Source organism: Peromyscus californicus, unplaced genomic scaffold, assembly GCF_007827085.1.
Source record: "Peromyscus californicus insignis strain IS unplaced genomic scaffold, ASM782708v3 Scaffold_20__1_contigs__length_68692818, whole genome shotgun sequence".
Classification (NCBI taxonomy): domain Eukaryota; kingdom Metazoa; phylum Chordata; class Mammalia; order Rodentia; family Cricetidae; genus Peromyscus; species Peromyscus californicus.
Genome location: NW_026294503.1, coordinates 7,391,337 through 7,409,146, shown reverse-complemented (window position 1 = coordinate 7,409,146; position 17,810 = coordinate 7,391,337). Strand labels below are relative to the sequence as shown.

Genomic DNA, 17,810 nt, shown 5'->3' with positions numbered 1-17,810 from the left:
CTTCAGTCCTAACAAATTATCAATTAACACAGAACACGCCAAACAGCTAAAGATCACAGATGGTGCACAGATGTACAGGCCGTAACAGCCATCACTGCATCTCCTCTGAGCAAATATAAGTAGCTGAAAACTTTACCATACTCAACAGAAGAACACAATGGAGAGGCAGGTCTCCAGCCGTCCAGCTACTGCAGGGAGTATGTTGGGGTTCCTTTCTCTCTGACCTGAAAAAAATGTGTTAGACTTGATAGATAGGTGTCTCTGCGACCTTTCAACAACTGTCTCCTATGGTTTAGGGGCTTCGGGTTTTAAAATCTGTTATTTACTTATTTACTTTATTTCCAGAGGTTTCCAGTCTATTGAAACATAGTAATGTAGGTCCTTGCTGGCATAAAGCTCCCTGGACACATGGTCCGCTTCAGCCTTGCTGAGAGTAGTGTTCCCAGAGCGGAGTGTGCAGCTGAGTTAGTGGGTTGAAGACTCAGCCGGTCGTCCCCAGTACTGATGGTAGAACACTGCCGCTTGCCTTCTTTTGACCTTTTCTTCCCCTCTACAAAGATCGTTTGAGACCCAGCTGTCACGAGTGGAGGCGGAACTGCTGCGAAGAGAAGCCCCTCCTTCTTACGGACAGCTGATTGCTCAGGGCTTAATCCCGCCCGTGGAGGACTTCCCGGTTTGCTCACCTAATCAGGTACAGTGCAGAGTTCATCTCTGTGTCACCGTCTTTTAAAGTCTGTGTGTAGTAAAGCAGGAACCCTTAAATTAGGAATTTTCACAGTCAAAATATTAAATAGAGAATTGAATTTATAAATTTTTATTATATTTTAAACAGAATCTCTAAAACTCTAAATTTATGATTATATGATTGTCATTAGACATTTTGCTTTTGATAATAAGTGAGTGCAATGAAATTTAAAAACTTCGACCAGTTTTCTGATTAAACTGAACGAACGGTTAGAGATTTAAGAATGAATACTAAAATTAATGTACTAACAGTGTTTCTTAACCAGTGTGAAGTAAAAGTAACCGAAGAGAAGTTGTTTGTCCCTCATTTGAGGGACAACTTCAAGCTGAGTTTTACAGTGTTTAAGAATTTGGTCCACTGTCTGTGGGTTGTAACTCAAGTTTCTTGATTCTTCAAATTTCTCAGGAAATTTTTTAAAACTTTCCAAGCTGTGAAAATATACCAGGGTTCATTTTATTTTTTTATTTATTTATTTATTTTTTTTTTTTGGTTTTTTTCAAGACAGGGTTTCTCTGTGTAGCTTTGCGCCTTTCCTGGTACTCGCTTTAGAGACCAGGCTGGCCTCGAACTCACAGAGATCCAGCTGGCTCTGCCTCCCGAGTGCTGGGATTAAAGGCGTGCACCACCACCGCCCGGCCCCAGGGTTCATTTTAGTCAGAAGGATTTATATGCATTTAGATTTCAAATGTATTCACAAATGTTTATAAAAATGATTCTCAGAATTAGAACAAAAAAAAACTGATATTTTCTCAGTGACTTAACTCTAAAAATAGAACACCAGTTCACTTCTGGCACATGTCACTGCATTTGAGTGTTTAGCAAATCCTTGGTGAGAAATTGTAGGTTTTGAACATTTTAATTTAAAATTCTGAATTTATACTGGCCAAAATTGGGGGTGTAAAATAGAAAAAACTAAATTATAGTTTTCTTTTTATTGGTGGCCCTGCCACAGTCAGAGCTTCTCTGAAGGAAGGTGGCAGACCATGGCTGACTCAGTCCACTGCTCCCATCCACCTCCTCCCCACTGTGCTCCTGAAGGGGTGGGAGCACAGACCACGGGACTGCTCACTGCCGGGACCATTTGCAAGTTCAGGCTTCCCCACCTCCCTCTGGTTTTCCAGCTCACTGAAAGGATTTGAAGGGCTCGCTGGGAACCGTTTGCCCATGGAGGGTACAGATTAAAAGAGACTGAGGAAAGAGCTGCCCAGGGCAGAGTTCAGGCAGCCCAGTGACAGAGCTTAGCTCTGTTTACACCTGTGTGACAATATACCAGCCAAGCACACTCGTGCCCCTGAGCCCCTTCCAGGACCCAGTCAGGATTAATTGTGTGGTAGCCCTACTGAAACTCACCTCACCAGGCTCACCAGAGCCCCACCCCATGTCACAGTATTGTAGCTGCCTGCCAGTCCCCAGGGAGATAGATGCCTTATTCTCTCAGCCATGACCCTTCAGAAGCCAAGTCAGACAGAGGCTTCAAGCAAGGCTGAGGTCTTTGTTCCACAGAGCTCCGCTCTCTAGAGCTATAAATTATCTCTGTGAGAGGAGTCTGCTTAAAGAACCTTTTAAATGAAATATGTTCTTGAACAGTAAACTAGACTTTGTTTGATGAGACCAGACTCTCCCCAGGTTCAAATTTCTGGCAACAAATTATCTTTCCACAAGTTTTTAAAAGAAAATAACTTTGTAATTTGCCATCTAGTATAAAATAAGAAATGCTTCCTGGGGAGTTTTTGCTGCTCTACAAATTAAGCTGTGGACAACCATCCAGCAAACGCCCATGGTATTTCCTTATAGAATGTAATGTTAAATTGGCAACTTTATTAACAGGCTTTCAACTAAGTAGAGAGTGACTCCTGATTGGTTGTGCAGACTTTGTGATAGCGTTGCTATAAAGTGTGCCGAGGATGTGCCGGCCACCGCTCACCGCTGTGTCTTTTCACCTGCCTCACTGGACTGTGGCTTGAGTACACTAGGTCTGAGAAGTTCTTTCTAAACTTGAACGACTATTGTTTTAATTTTGTAGTTAGATACTTAATTGGTGAGAAAAATCTTAACACCTTTTGTACTGAAAGTCCATGTGTGCGGATAGCCAAATTTCTTACAGGTGGTGTGTAGTTTCCTAAAGCTAGGCTAGGAAATGCTCCTGTAATGGTGGCCTCCTAGCATTTGATGGATTGTTTTCAGACTCTACAGGTATAACTGTATGGACCTGACAGACACAGGTGGAGAGCAGGAGCTAGCGTATCTTCCTGGTCGCTTCCCTTTTGTTTCTGTGAGAGGAAGAGCCAGAAGCTGGGCCTTGGCAGGGGAGACCATTCTGTAAGGAGTGGGTCAACTAATCTTTGCTGAGATACATAGTGTTTTAAATGCTCAATCCAGGTTCATAGAGCTATGTTTGTTCCAACTGCATAACCACTAGGTGGAGCTTAAAGACTGTTTAAATGCTGCACGTTTTAAAAAGTAATCTAACACTTCCTTCTAGAACAAAAGAGTTTACCTTTTAATTACAGTTCTTTGCTATTGTGTTTGGAAGAGGGTGCATGCTTGCACTATGCCATCCTGGGGAGATCAGAGGACAGCGTACATGAGTGGTGGGCTCCAGGCTTGGTGGCCCATGCCTTCACCTGATGAGCTGTCTCGCTGGCCCCTAGGTTTTCTTTTAGTTGAGCAAGATACTTTTATTATATGCTAATTAATTAGTGAAGCAATCCATATTTTAAAGTCTGTAAATGTTTTTTAATTTTAAATCAGTTTTAAAGACTAATATGGTTTGTTTAATCCTAAACTGAAAAAAAAAGCTTAGTTCTTAAACTTGAGAAGGAATCCTAATATAAACTTTTGATTTCTATTCTATATTACAAGTAGGTTCAGTCTTTTGTGCGTGACAGTATAACTGAATCCTCAGTATTCATTCGTTCACCCAGTTCTGGAAACCAGCTTTGTGAAATGTAATTCCCACATTGACAGGACAGTTCAGCCTTGTAAATCAAGGCTAACTGTATTTGTGTAAGAGGATAAAGGATCTTTAACGTAAATGATACCAGGTCACTTAGTGACAGACAGTAGGGATTTGTCAGTCTTTTTGGTTGTAAAGATACTACTATTTTCTACACTTGGTACAGGTTTAGGATTGGATTATTATTGAGGTTTGAAATAAAATAACTTGTAATTGACATAACTATCACTGTAAAGTTGAAATTTAAGTTAGATTAGGTTCTCTAGAGTGGACCTGTAGAGCTGGGGGGATTTACTTCATCCCTGCCCCTAGTAACACTGAGTCAAAGACTGTTCGTCATCTTGATACTTCATTCTTAGTGGTCTTACTTTTTTTTTTTCCCTTAACTTTTGCAGGCTTCGGTTTTAGAAAACCTGAGGCTAGCTGTCCGGTCTCAGCTGGGATTTACATCCATCAGGCTCCCTATGACAGGCCGATCCAGCAGCATTTGGAATCGTATTTTTAATTTCGCACGATCACGTCATTCAGGATCGCTGGCTTTGGTGTCGGCCGATGGAGACGAGGTGGTCCCGAGTCAGAACAGCAGCCGAGAAACGGAAAGGAGTCACCTTCACAGAAGCCTGTTTTCCGTGGAGTCCGACGACACCGACACCGAAAGTGAGAGACGGGATACGGCAGGAGCGTCTGGGGGGGTTGCAGCGCCCCTGCCGCAGAAGGTCCCCCCCACCGCCGCCGTGGAAGCCTCGGTGGGGGCCGCTGCGAACTCCTCCTCGGCCCAGAGCGCCCGCGGCGGCGGCCACGGGGACGGAAGGGATGCGGCAGGTGTGGAAGGCCCGAGTGTGAGCCCAGCCCGGCACCAGCTCACCAGTGCGCTAAGTCGCATGACTCAGGGCCTGCGCTGGGTCCGGTTTACATTAGGTCGGTCGAGTTCCTCAACTCAGCACCAGAGTCCTTTGAGACAGCTCGATAGCGGGGTGAGTGGTCGAGAAGAGGAGGACGATGTGGAAATGCTAATTCCAGTTTCTGATGGAGCCTCAGACATTGACGCCAGTGACTGCTCTCGCCCTCTTCTTGATCTTGCCTCAGACCAAGTGCAAGGGTTTAGGCAGCCATACAGTGCCCCGAACCCTGGAGTCAGAACAAGTAACCGCGATGGCCCCTGCGAGCGCTGTGGCATTGTGCACACCGCCCAGATCCCAGACACTTGCTTAGAAGCCACAATGAAAAACGAACCGAGCGATGACGAGGCTTTGCTACTGTGTTAGGGTGGACTCCTCGGAGAGACTGTATCCAAGCTGGAGCAATATCCATTCGTTGTTTTGTAACTTCACAATTAAACTAGTTTAAAATGAAAAGATGCAGGGTGATTTTTTTATGATATGTTAGCCTGCATGGTTAAATGAAACAACGTGTAACTCTATGAGCTAGAGTTGACTGGTTTAGCAGCTAAAAATGCATTATGTATTTGTATTCCTCGATCACGTTCTTCCATTTGTTTTTACTTACTTTGTTTTTGTTTTAAATCCTGGTACTTTAATAGTAGAAATATGGCTGCTTTATTTCACTGTCATTTTATCTATCTTATGTTAAAAGGTTTGCTTGTACAAAATGGCACCTTCTTTTAGTTGAATCTTTTATGCTCTTTGACACCATGTAATTTATTATACTAGATGCTAAGGTTGTTAATGTACAAAAAGAGAAAACAAACCCTTGTAATCACCTCTTTATTTGCGTAACATTGTCTGCTACTGGATTTCATCATACAGACCTGTCCAAGGGAAAAGAACTTCCTCTTACGTTTAACACACAATGATGTAAAACTTACGTAGAGTTAGATAGATTGCTGTCAGAAAACAAACTTTTATAGATTTTCTAATGCTGACTTTAATACTCTAACATGGTACAGACCAAATGGTAAAATCCCAAGACATTTCTGTTTTCATCTCGATTTAGGGACAGAATTAAGCGGATGAAGATACTCTACTATGCATTAAATTTTGAACTTTATAAAATATGTACAGAAATTGTACATGCTAAGTTCCACCTGGTAATGTCTTTCTCCAGTACAGGGGTTTGCTCGAGTTGGACCCTAGGGATTTGCACTAAAGTCCTACAAGTTCTCAGACGAGTTCAGTGCCCAGGCACTGTCACTTCAGATGCTATCATTTGCTACCACAGTGACTATATATTTCCATAGCTTTGGGGGTGGGGGACCATTTTTATTACAACTTGAACTTGCTTTGCTGGTTTCATATTTATTTGTTGTATTTAAAAACTACATTATTGTAAGAGTGATTTTTTTTCCAGTATATTTTATTCTTGGGGTTGGGGGAGTCACCAGTATAATACTGAAAAGCAAATTAAGAAATTGTTTGGATTACCCCCCCTCTTTAAGTAGAGTGGATTACAAAACCTCATTTGTTTTTTTTTTCAGTGTCAGTTCTTGTTTATTTATTCTTTAGCTGTCTGTTTTAGTAGCTTAATGACTGAGTATGAAGACGTGTTTGTGTGTGATTACTGCTATTTATTACATTTTGGATACTTTGCTGAATGTCATTTTAAAGCATGTTTGAGGTCTCGTGCATCTGTCCTGTTATGGTGTCAGGAAGACCTGACTGAAATGTTTTACTATGTATCAAAAATTAAAATAATTTTTTTATTGCCTTGAGGTACTTTTTAAATCAAAGTTGTTGTCATTTGTGGTGACCGTCAGTTCATACACCGATTCAGGCCATAGGGAATCCAGCTGAAGCTGTAGTCACCGGAGCTCCGGGCCACTCCTTCAGGAAAATCCCCCCGGTGGGCGCATTTCCCCTTTAAGACAGCTGCCTCTTGCTTGATGACTCTTGTCCAGTCTACTGATCCAAGAATTCAACATAGCAAATTATCCTTCTTTAGGTCCTAATAATGCTACTAGCTGCTGGAACTCTGGGGTTCGTTTCCTGATTTTCTTTTTGCTTCAGGTTTTGTTTGGTTTTGTGGTTCTGGGGATCAAGCCTTGTCCATGCTGCTGGCATATATTTTACTTTATTTTTTAATTGACTTACATAACTTCCTAGTTCAAGCAGTAAAAAATGTAGTCTGTCTCCTACCCTGACACCCATCATTTAGTTCTATTTAAAAAGATACATACCAGTACCAGTTTCTTGTGCATCTCTCCAGAAATATCACATGCTGTACATACGGTACCCATCTGTACATTAACTTCCAACAATCATAATGCGGGTTGCCCTGTGTAGACATCCTATGCCCTTCCTCAAGTGCAAATTCATCATTAGAGTTGGAATACACAAAATTGGATGTCTTTTATTTGATTTTTTTTAACCTTTAAATCAATGATTCATCCTAAATTTAAGGGTTCAAAACTGATCCCCCCTCCCTAAGGCAACTGCCTCCTTTTCCCACAGCTGCTAATCATCATCCCTTAACTAATAGGAAATAGAACTTTTTATAAAGAACAGTGCCACACTGTACATTTCCAGACTGTTCTCTCCAGTTGGTCTGCCTGCCTTTCTGTACCAGTACTAACTACATTATTTTTGACAACCGCCATTTTAAAACACAGTTCAAGTATTCCTCCTCTTCCCACTCCCCGCCCTCTTCCTCCTCCTAAGATGACCTGTAGTAGCAGAAGTATCAGAAGGGACCGTGGTTGGCCGAGCTCCCTGGTGGTTTCTGCTGTGGTAGTCACTGCCATTTTTCTCTTCATTTTGTGCCAATGCACCAGCCACCTGCACACAGTTCTCTGATTTCTTAGAAAAATAAAAATAAAAAAGTTTGAGAATTTCCTATGTACAGTTCAGTTATCTTTGCTTGTTTTCACTTGTTTCTTTTTACTCTTTCCTAGACAACCTTAATTTTGCAATTAACTGAAATTCAGCATCATTATGTTAAATTGTTTATCTAAATTAGTGCCTTCTCAAAAACAAACGACAGCTGTTTATTGAAGTCTTTGTGTTACGTCTTTCTGATGTATTTTGCATTTTACTTTACAGGAACATTTTGTTTAGAATTGTTGACAAATTTTATCAGGTTATGTTGCTGTTATCAATGGCATCCTTTCCATCTCTCCTTTTAACCAGCACATACTAGTTGATGATCTGTTAGGTCAGTCTCCTACCAGTCACCATTTTTTTCTTTATTTCCTCACAGATCACATTAGTAATTCAGTTAAATTCGTGCGTGCTGTGTGTGTGTGTGTGTGTGTGTGTGTGTGTGTGTGTGTGCTACAGAATCATCTACAAACATTGATAAGCAATTTTCTCCCAGTTAACACAGCTCTTCTTTAACTGGATGGTTTAATACCTCTAACATTAAGTTCAGGGCTGCCCTGAACTCGTTTAGATAAAGGTGATCCTATTGAAGAAGTGCCCATTGAGCCCAATTTTAAACCACTGAACTTGGTTTAGATAAAGGTGATCCTACTGAAGAAGTGCCCATTGAGCCCAATTTTAAACCACTGAACTTGGTTTATATAAAGGTGATCCTACTGAAGAAGTGCCCATTGAGCCCGGTTTTAAACCAGTTTGAAGGATGCATTCTGAGCTTTATCACCTGCCTTTCGACATCCATGTTCCGGGGGGAAGCACATCTAATTCCTCTCCTTCAGTCCAAACATGAACCATCCTTGCATTCCTGAGTAAATTACTTCATCTAGGTTGGGGCACATGCCTGTAGTCATAGCTACTCAGGAAACCGAGTTCCAGGATCAGCTGAGTCCATAAGTTTGAGTCAGCCTGAGCAACGCAACAAAATCATGCCCTTAAAAAGGGGGTTGGGATGGGGTAAGGGGTTATACATTAGAAAGTCTGCCTATTGTGTGTGTGTGCTATGTCGTATGTCCTGTGACATAGTTTGCTTTTTAATTAATAGTTTGATTCCCACTTCAATATATTTCCCGGTTTTTTGTCTTTGTTAGTTTGTTGCTCTCCCCTAACCTGAGTCAATGATTCATTTATTTTTTTAATTTTTAAAATATATTTCAATTAAAATATATCATCCCTTTCTCTTTCCTCCCTCCTGCCCCTCCCATGCCCCCAACTCTAAAATTGAAGCCTATTTTTATTTGATTATTATAGTTACTTATATATGCACAAATATATTAAATGAAGCCTGGACCTAGCGCTGAGCACCTCTCAGTCTGAGTCTCTAGAAGCACCAGAGTTTTTTTTTTTTTTGTTTATTTGTTTTATGTTTCATGTCGAATTTTCATCTTTTAAGACTTTAAAAACAATATGTAATAATCTGGGAAACTTGCCTCTCTACATTCTCTAAACATTCCCAGGGTAGTTTTTTTTTCTTTTTTATCCCCCCAGGGGTACTTTTAAAAGACTTTTTACATAATATGCGCTTGAATGGCTAGTACATTTGTTGTTTGGATTTTCTATGCACCTGGCCCTACCGGTAGGTTTATCATCAGAGCACCGATGTTGGGAAAGAACAGAAACAGAGTGTATGGGAAGGAAGTCCTGTGGCCCTCAAGTGCTCCAGTGCACAAGTGCTGGAGCGTCCCCGGGGTGTGACGGAGCGTCCCCGGGGTGTGACGGGGCGTCCCCGGGGTGTGACGGGGCGCACCCAGGGTGTGATGGATCGTACCCAGGGGTGTGAGGGTCCCAGCAGCTCTCCTACTGTCGCTTCCCACCATCCCTGCCTAAGCTGGAGTACAGTTAGTTCGCTAGCTGCGTACAGGGTACCCACCACAGTCACGTGTTCATGCTTTGCTGCCCTCCAAGCAACCTGCCCAGTTGCTTCTGGTACCATTTCCCTGAATTCCAAAGAAAAGATAACTTCCCGACTCCATTGGTCAGGGCCTGTTTAAGGCCCAGTGGAAGACAGTGGAAAGAAGCCTTTTCCCAGAGTCCCCAAACTCAAGGGAAGCACACACGGCAAGTCAAATGGGAATGTTGGTTTGGATTCAAAGTTGACCTTACCTTCAAGGTGCTGGAAAGGAAATCTTACAGGGTTTTAGAATTTTCTTGGCCTCAAATCTGTATCCTCATGTTGTCACATACACACACATGAAACTGCATCCATGTATGCATGGCGATTTGCCACTGTTCTGTGATGATACATGGTGTTTTCTCTTTAAAATGCTGGGAACTTTTGACATGTGCCAGCCCCTAAATGTGATGTGAACCCCAGGTTCACACTATCACAGAGCACTCAGAGGGTTTTTTTTGCTGGCTCTTCCTTATGGGGTAGAATTTTCAAAGCAAATTAACCCATTTTTAAGTGCCTGTCATCACCCAAGTCCTCCACAGTCCTATGACACATAAAACACTATTTTTTTTCTAGCAATGATGGCAAGATTAAGATATAACCTCATTCATCTCTCACTCAACAGTTGAAAGATGAATCACAAGCGAAGTTAAAGTTATCAGTTGAGAGAACACTGGTTCCCGCTCATCATGATGAAGGCTCTTGGAACCTGGGGCTCATCCTAATACGTAATCCGCACTAAATCATGAGGTTATTGTAGGGAACAGACGTTTGTCAAGGTCCCATGCCATCTACCGCTGTGTGGCAGACTGTCCCAAACTTTCTGTTGAAGACCACTACAATCCTGCACATCAGAAACGTGGCTGGGGAATTCCTTGCTGGTTGCTGGCTGTGGGTTCAGGAGCTGGCAGAGCCTGGGGGTCTGCAGGGGTGTCTGTCCCAGTATGGAAAGTAGGATCTAGAAATAGTCAATGGACCTCTACAGAAGCTGCAGGCTTCTTAGAAATGAGTGACAGACATTCTAGAATATTCTGCCACATTCAATTTTTTAAATCAATAAGGCCAACCCAGATCCAATAGGGAAGGAAATCAACTCCACAATCAGTAGTAGAAACAGCAAAGGGTTTGTGACATCCACCCATGTCACATACTGACGCATTGAAAACATTGAAGTGCTATTATGTTTAAGTAGAAAGACAGTTTTATTGTCTCCACAAGAAGCTTGTTTGCTAAAAGAATATCAAATCAGCTCCACCCTCATGTGCTAAGTGTATTGATTGTATCCTATATTCGTTTATTAATTAAATTTTAATGAAACATCATTGGATAGGGATGTAGCTAAGTGTGGTGATTTGAATAGGAATGACCCCCACAGACTCTTGTGTTTGAATGCTTGGCCCATAGGAAATGGGACTATTAGGAGGTGTGGCTTTGTTGGAGGAAGTCTGTCACTTTGGAGGTGGGCTTTGAGGTTTTACATGCTCAAGCTAGGCCTGAGGGGACAATCTCTACCTCTGCCTGCGAATCAAGATGTAGAACTCACAGCTCCTTCTCTAGAACCATGTCTGCCGGCACGCTGCCATGACAAAAATGGACTAACCTCTGAACTGTAAGCCAGCACCACTTAAATGTTTTCCTTTATAAGAGTTGCAGTGGTCATGGTGTCTCTTCACAGCAATGGAAACCCTAACTGTCATAATACTTGTCTAGCATATTTGAGGTCCTAGGTTCAATTCCCCACCGTGCACACAAACCAAACATCATTTATGCAACTTAAGAGAAACACTTTGGCATTTTGTAAATACTAATGATGCACAGTTTTTTTTTTCAACTACACTTATAATAACTTCTGTCTCTACACGATATTTTAGAATTTATTGGAGGCAGCAATATAGTAGCTTAAAGTCCAGAGCCAAATTGTCTAGATTGTAATCCTTTCCTTCTCCTTACAACCTAGCAAGACACTTCATCACAGAGAACATATGTAGGGTTGTTGTTGCCAAAGGCATCTTCTGCATCTGCTGAGATGATCTTGTGTGTTTTGTTTGTTTGTTTGTTTGTTTGTTTTGTTTGTTTAAGCCCATTTATATAATTTATTAGATTTATCAGCATTAGCATTCCAAACATCACCATGGGCACCAGCAAGTGACTTTGTCATCAGAATCCAATGCAGGATAACCTTAGAACCCAAATTAATTCTTCCTGAACTGCATTTTCACTTCCAGACCCACAGACTGGTTTGCCATTTAGATTTGAATAGCCACATAACCAAAGTTTCTGATGGAGTAAGTAAGTGTAGAAAACACTTGTCAATCAATAGGACCGCTGTGCTGAAGAGAAGAACCAGTAAGTGTTGGCAAGGGTGTGGAATCGAACGCTTCACACACTCCTGGTGGGGATGTAAAATCATGCCACTGCTTTGTAAATACAGTCTGGAAGAGCCTCAAAAATGAACATAGCCACCACATGAGCCGGAAATGCTATTCCTAGATACAACCGAAAACATGTCCGCACAGAAAATCTGTCCACAAATGTTCATACCAACATTATTTCTAAAGCCAAAATGTGGAAAACCTAAAAGCTCATCAACTTCATAAAAGAATAAACATGACCAAAAAGGCTCACAAATGTGTGTGGTCCCATTGATATAAAACATTCAAAGGAGCAACTTTATGAAGAGACAAAGTTTCTAAGTGGTTGCTTAGGGCTTAGGAAGGAGAAATGAGAAGTAAGGTGTCAAAAACTACACAGAGCCGGGTGGTGGTGGCACATGCCTTCAATCCCAGCACTTCAGGAGGCAGAGCCAGGCGGTTCTCTGTGAGTTCGAGGCCAGCCTGGGCTAGAGAGTGAGTTCCAGGAAAGGCGCAAAAGCTACACAGAGAAACCCTGTCTCAAAAAACACAAACAAAAAAACTACACAGGACAAGCAAGACAGACTGATGCCCTAGAGGACAGGTCATCCATACCTCCTAAAGTCAAGTCAGAGTGAGCTAGCTATAAAGTGCTGGAGGACATTAGTGAGTCTAGCCAATAGGGTCGGTTTACTGTGCCTGGTCTGTTCCTTCCACAGAGGCTATGGGGTTGAGAAACTGTGTTCCCTTACGAATGTGTTCAAGGGGGCAGGTCTGAGACCCTGGAGGAGCCAGTCCGAAGTTATGTAGCTTTCAAGAGGCTGTGAGAAGCTACAACCACATTGAATTGGGCAAAGGAAGATTTTACAGTTACAGTGCTGCTCTAAGAGGGGCTTGGGGTCGATGACTGTTCCAGGGTAAAGCAGCGTAAGGCTGTCTTGAGTGTGGGAGTATAAGGCTCTCTGGGAGATGACACTGTCCTAAAATTAGAGGCAAGAGAAGCTTGCAAATCTCTGTAAATACACTAAACACCATTGAATTATAAATGCGTCAACTTTACAGTACGTCAATTAAATCACAATAAACTTAAAATACCGAAGAATTAGCCGTGTGTGTGTGTGTGTGTGTGTGTGTGTGTGTGTGTGTGTGTGAGAGAGAGAGAGAGAGAGAGAGAGAGAGAGCGCATGCGTGTGTACACAGATATAATGTCCTCCTTTTGCTTGTTTTTCCAAAGCTGTTCTATAAAGAACTTGACTTATCCTGCAAGAATAGACTTTATCAAATTAAAAGCAACAAAATACTGCACATCACCATGTGATGGATTTAATGCGATGATCGTGGCCTCCTACAGCCTTAAAATCAGATCAAAGCAGTCTGTTACTTCGGCTGGAGCCCCGAGTCGCAGCTCTCACCTGTAAAGTGAAAGTGGTATTTCCCACCTGATTCGGTTCATTTTTTTTTTCACATGTGTGTCCATGCATGTGTGGATGCCAGTGTGTATGACGGATGTGTGTGCACCTGCCTGTGGAGGCCTGAAGCTCTTGTGTGTGGAATCATCCTTGATTGCTGTGCTCTGTACTCATTGAGATGGTCTCTATATGAACCCGGAGCTCATGGATAGACTGAGCTAGCTAGCCCATTTGTTGTGGGGAATCCCCCGTCTCTGCATTTCCCATGCTGGAGTGCCCACTCAGCATTGAGGTGGACTCTGGGGATCCAAATCCTGGTCTTCACACTGGCATCTCGAGCACTGGACCATCTCCCAGCTGCCGCCACCCCATGGAGCTCTTGTGGAAATGAAAGAACATGAAAAGGCTTAAACCCATGCCTCAAGTTCTCAATTATGTCACCAAATAGTTCACAGATAGTTATGGAGGGCCTGTTCTGAGCCAGGTGTTGTTCTAACTGGCCCTTCTCTTGTCTGACACCGTGAGACCTGCCTTGGATCAATCTTCCTTTGATATCTATCAAAGGCTTCCCTAAGGGACAGGAACACATGGCAGCAGGGAGCCAGGCTACCACCTCACTCAATTGTAGACCAAATTTTTTGGCACCTACAATCCCAGAATTTTCTGTCAAAATGGCTGACATGTAGTACAGACTGGTTGGCCTCTCTGCTTGGTCTGTCTTCCCTGCAGATGGATAAAGTGTCCACAGGCCTGTGTATCCACACAAAAGAGCACCAGGCCTCTCCCGGGACAGGACTGGGCTGGCTGGGAAAGTAAAGGCACACTGTCCATAAGCCTTCCCAAGTCTGTCACTGGGGATGGAGTATCCAAGACACATGTGAATCTTGTGAAAGGCACGGGCTCGTGACTTGGAAGGAGTTGGAAGGAGAGTTACAGTCCATTTGCCTTTTTTTTCCCTCTTAAACTCCTAAGTGTGTGGCTATGAATCTGAAACTTCTCTGTCACTCACAAAGGCTGCTTGCATTTTTAAAATTACTATAAATGAAGAATCAGTGCCTTGAGAAGGTGTGTACTTACACTTCCTTCATAATCAATATGCTTTTGTTTTCTCACAAGAACATCCAAAGTTTTAGATTATAACAATAAAAACACATTTTCCCCCAAAAGGCCATTTGTTCAGACTTTTCATGTATCATATGCCAAGGTATGTTCCCACAGAGAAAGGTAAACGTTGATAGGAACAACTAGATGATAAAGAATGAGAAACAATGGGTAGAAGACACAAGAATTTCAAAGAGTTACAGATTGCTGGAATCTATCTCATTACTTTTTTCCTTCATTGTTTGTGGGGTCAACAGCTTGACTTTTCTGCAGATGTTCAAACACACGTCAACTATATTTGATATAAACACTGTAGCTGATGTGAAAGCTAAGTCCCAAATAAGATTATGAAAATCAAAGGTAGGACATAATGTTGGAGATGCAAGACAGGGGCTCATTATGTGAAGGAGTCCCAACGATAATCTCTTTTAGGTGAATAATCACTCTCAATACAGTTTTTCTTTATCATAATATGGAAAATTTGCTCAATGAAAAAGAAAGTTATCATATAAATCCAGAATGTCACAATTTTATTATATGATGACATTTATTATATTATTATATGACTTACAGATGTCCACGAAAGGATGTACTAGTCAAGGTTGAGGAAAGACTAACAATTCCGTATCGATGTAGATACTCAATTCCAAGGACGAGAGCAAACCAAACACACAGGTAAGGTTTCAGGAAGCCGGCTGTGGTCTGGGTCAGCGGCAGCACAGTGGCCTAGCCTGCCAAGAAGACTACAAAGGCGCAGCGCCATCTAGTGGTGCACATCGGCATTACCGTTGCTTTGATAGTCATTTGGTTCAACAACTTTTCAAACTTTGAAGTAAAAAGTGAGAATTGAAATGTAAAAGAAGCTAAAGCTGAGTTCTGAACTCCAAAGAGTTTAAAAGGCAGTTTTGATTACATCACTAATACAGACTAAACGCCCCTTCATAGAGTCCCAGTGCACCAAGTTATAAAGTTCGCCTTACGCAACCCTCTACAATCGACCTTTGCATCCCAAATGACGTATGACAGGGCTTCTGCTCGCCAGAACTTCGCAGCTCAGTGGCCTTGAGTGGCTGGTGACTTAACACATAGACAAGTAGTTATTATTTCCCCCACAGCAACACAGTCACTGTGTCTGCAACAGTTCACAAGAGTAATTTTATTCCAGCAAAAACAGATGTAATGTGAGTTGTATGTCTCATGCAGAGGGGCATGAGACACACATCTTCAGGCACGGAGGTCATGCCTTGTCTGCCCACGGCTGGTGCCACTTCTCTGATTCACACCCAGGTGACCAGTCTTCCCAAGACTATTGTCTTTATAAAGATAATATAGGGCCGGGCGGTGGTGGCGCACATCTTTAATCCCAGCACTCGGGAGGCAGAGCCAGGCGGATCTCTGTGAGTTCAAGGCCAGCCTGGTCTACAGCGTGAGATCCAGGACAGGCACCAAAACTACACAGAGAAACCCTGTCTCAAAAAACCATACACACACACACACACACACACACACACACACACATAGCCTTGTAATGACTCTGAAACGGAGCCTGCTCCCCTGTCTCCAGCCAGAGACTCCCAGGGTTCCCCTCTAAGTTGCAGTAAATCCCAGTGTATTCTGCCTTAATATAATTGTATGAATTGGGTCAACATGAATTAGAAAGTGGCTTTCTTGCTTCACCAAGTGCCTGACAGGAAGCAACTTCAGGAAGGGTTTATTCTGTCTCAGTCAGGGGGACAGAGTGTGTCCTGGAGAAAGCATGGCAGAGGGAACTCAAACCAGGTCACACTGCAGCTGTAGTCACGAAGCCGAGAGAAACAGGAAGTGGGACAGCTCCCAAACCTCCAGGCATGCCCCTAGTGACTTGCTTCCTCTAAACTGATGCTGCATCTGCTAAAGATGCTCCGGCCTTCTAAACCCACCATGAGCTGGAGGCCAAAGGTCCAAGCCCAGGAGCCTCTGGAGGACACTTCACGTTCAAAACACAAGACACAAATATGCAAGCCGTGATACTTGTCGGCTGGCTGCCTGGCATCACTGTGGCATTAATCACAGCTCCTTCCCAACCGAGACTCTTGACCCAGCCTGAAGAACCAGAGATAAAATGGTTCTGAGTCTATAAAACAAACCCTACCTAGTCTCCAGCTCGCTGCTGAAGCCTTCAGGAGAGTTTAATTCTAGAAATACCGAGCAGCCTCTGTTTGAAGCCTCTCAGAATGTAAAAGGATGCAGAAGGGTGGGCTTGTAACCTTTTGTTGTCCTAGCTATCACTCTTCACGTAGGCAGGACGAGGCCCTGGAGTGTCTGCCCCAAGCTCCACAGCAGTTCATATCCGAGCCAGAGTCCCAATCCTAACTCCTCACTCATTTTCATTCCAACCCTCGGTTCTGCCTGTGTCCCCAAATCTCACTTCCATCACCCATCCAGGGAGAAGCTCATTATCAGGCCAGAAAGTTCTCTCCCAGTAGGGAGTCAGGGGCCTGGAGTGTCAGCAGAAACAGAGGCGACCATGTGTGGAGGCCGAGCTCCCAGACTGAACACATTGGTCCAGGCTCAGCCTCCATCCTGAAGGTGCTGAGTGGGAAGGGTGCCTCCAGACCAGCGACAGCCTCCTGTTCCAGCAGCCAGCATCCTTCTTAAACTCGCTCTCTTTCCTCCTCTGCGGTTGTCTGAGAATCTCAATGAGCCATTTCCTCCCACCTCTGAGACACCCCACCAGCTTCGAGTTAATCAAATGTGGGGAGTCTGTGTTGTGCTGTGTCATGATACAAAGTGTCCAAGGTAAAGAAACCTTTGAAATCATTCATCTGGACAATTTCGGAGACTGTCACTGTGGCAGGGACATCCAATCGCACTCTCCTGGGGGGTATTGACTCACACAGCTCGTAGGAGTTTCTTTGTGTGTATAATTACCCCTTTCACCAGCACACAAAGGTCTCTTGATAATAATTATATAAGCTTTCTGAGGCTTTGGTGTTTTTCCCCCCTGGCTTGACAGCCAAGTGGTTTTTAATCATTTTGAGGCGTGGATACGCTGATACTTGGGGAAATTTGACACAAGCCTGCCCAGAGGTCCGTCTCTCAGGCGATTGTAGATCACGCCCTTGCCTTGGTCAGCTCTCTCAGGCCTTCCCTCCCTGTTTAGAGTCTGCCTCTGTTCAGCGCCATCCTCTCCTGTGCTTATCCATCTGGACACCAGAATCCCAAACATGCCGGCACAGCCTGCCAGTCACAGACACTGCGGTGGTTTGCTCTGGATTTGTGAAGGGGGAGCCAGGTCCACGTGGGTCTGCTCTGAGGTGTTACTGCTGCTGGTGCTGTGGACTCACGCGGGCTCCCTCTGTCTTTTGGTGTAGAGTCCTCACCAAGGAACCAAGTCAATTTCTATCTGTCACTAAAGTACCTTCCCTAGGAAGGTAAGCCCCTGCAGTCTTCAAATTCCAAGACCTCTCCCCTCTATTGACTCAGAAACTCGATGGACACCCAGATTGAGTGCAACAGCCTGGGGCTGTGCTCAGGACTTTGTGCAGGGC

General features: G+C 43.4%; 1 protein-coding gene across 1 annotated transcript in view; it reads left to right on the top strand.

Annotated features, from left to right (window-relative positions):
• Lrp12 (LDL receptor related protein 12) overlaps positions 1-6,369 on the top strand; it is a 78,243-nt gene extending 71,874 nt beyond the window's left edge. Inside the window, exons 6-7 of the mRNA XM_052747720.1 lie at positions 559-691; positions 4,097-6,369. Of these exons, the coding sequence (XP_052603680.1) occupies positions 559-691; positions 4,097-4,966 (1,003 nt within the window). The 3' untranslated portion in view covers positions 4,967-6,369. The remainder of the gene's footprint in view (positions 1-558; positions 692-4,096) is intronic.
• Positions 6,370-17,810: the final 11,441 nt, after the last annotated feature.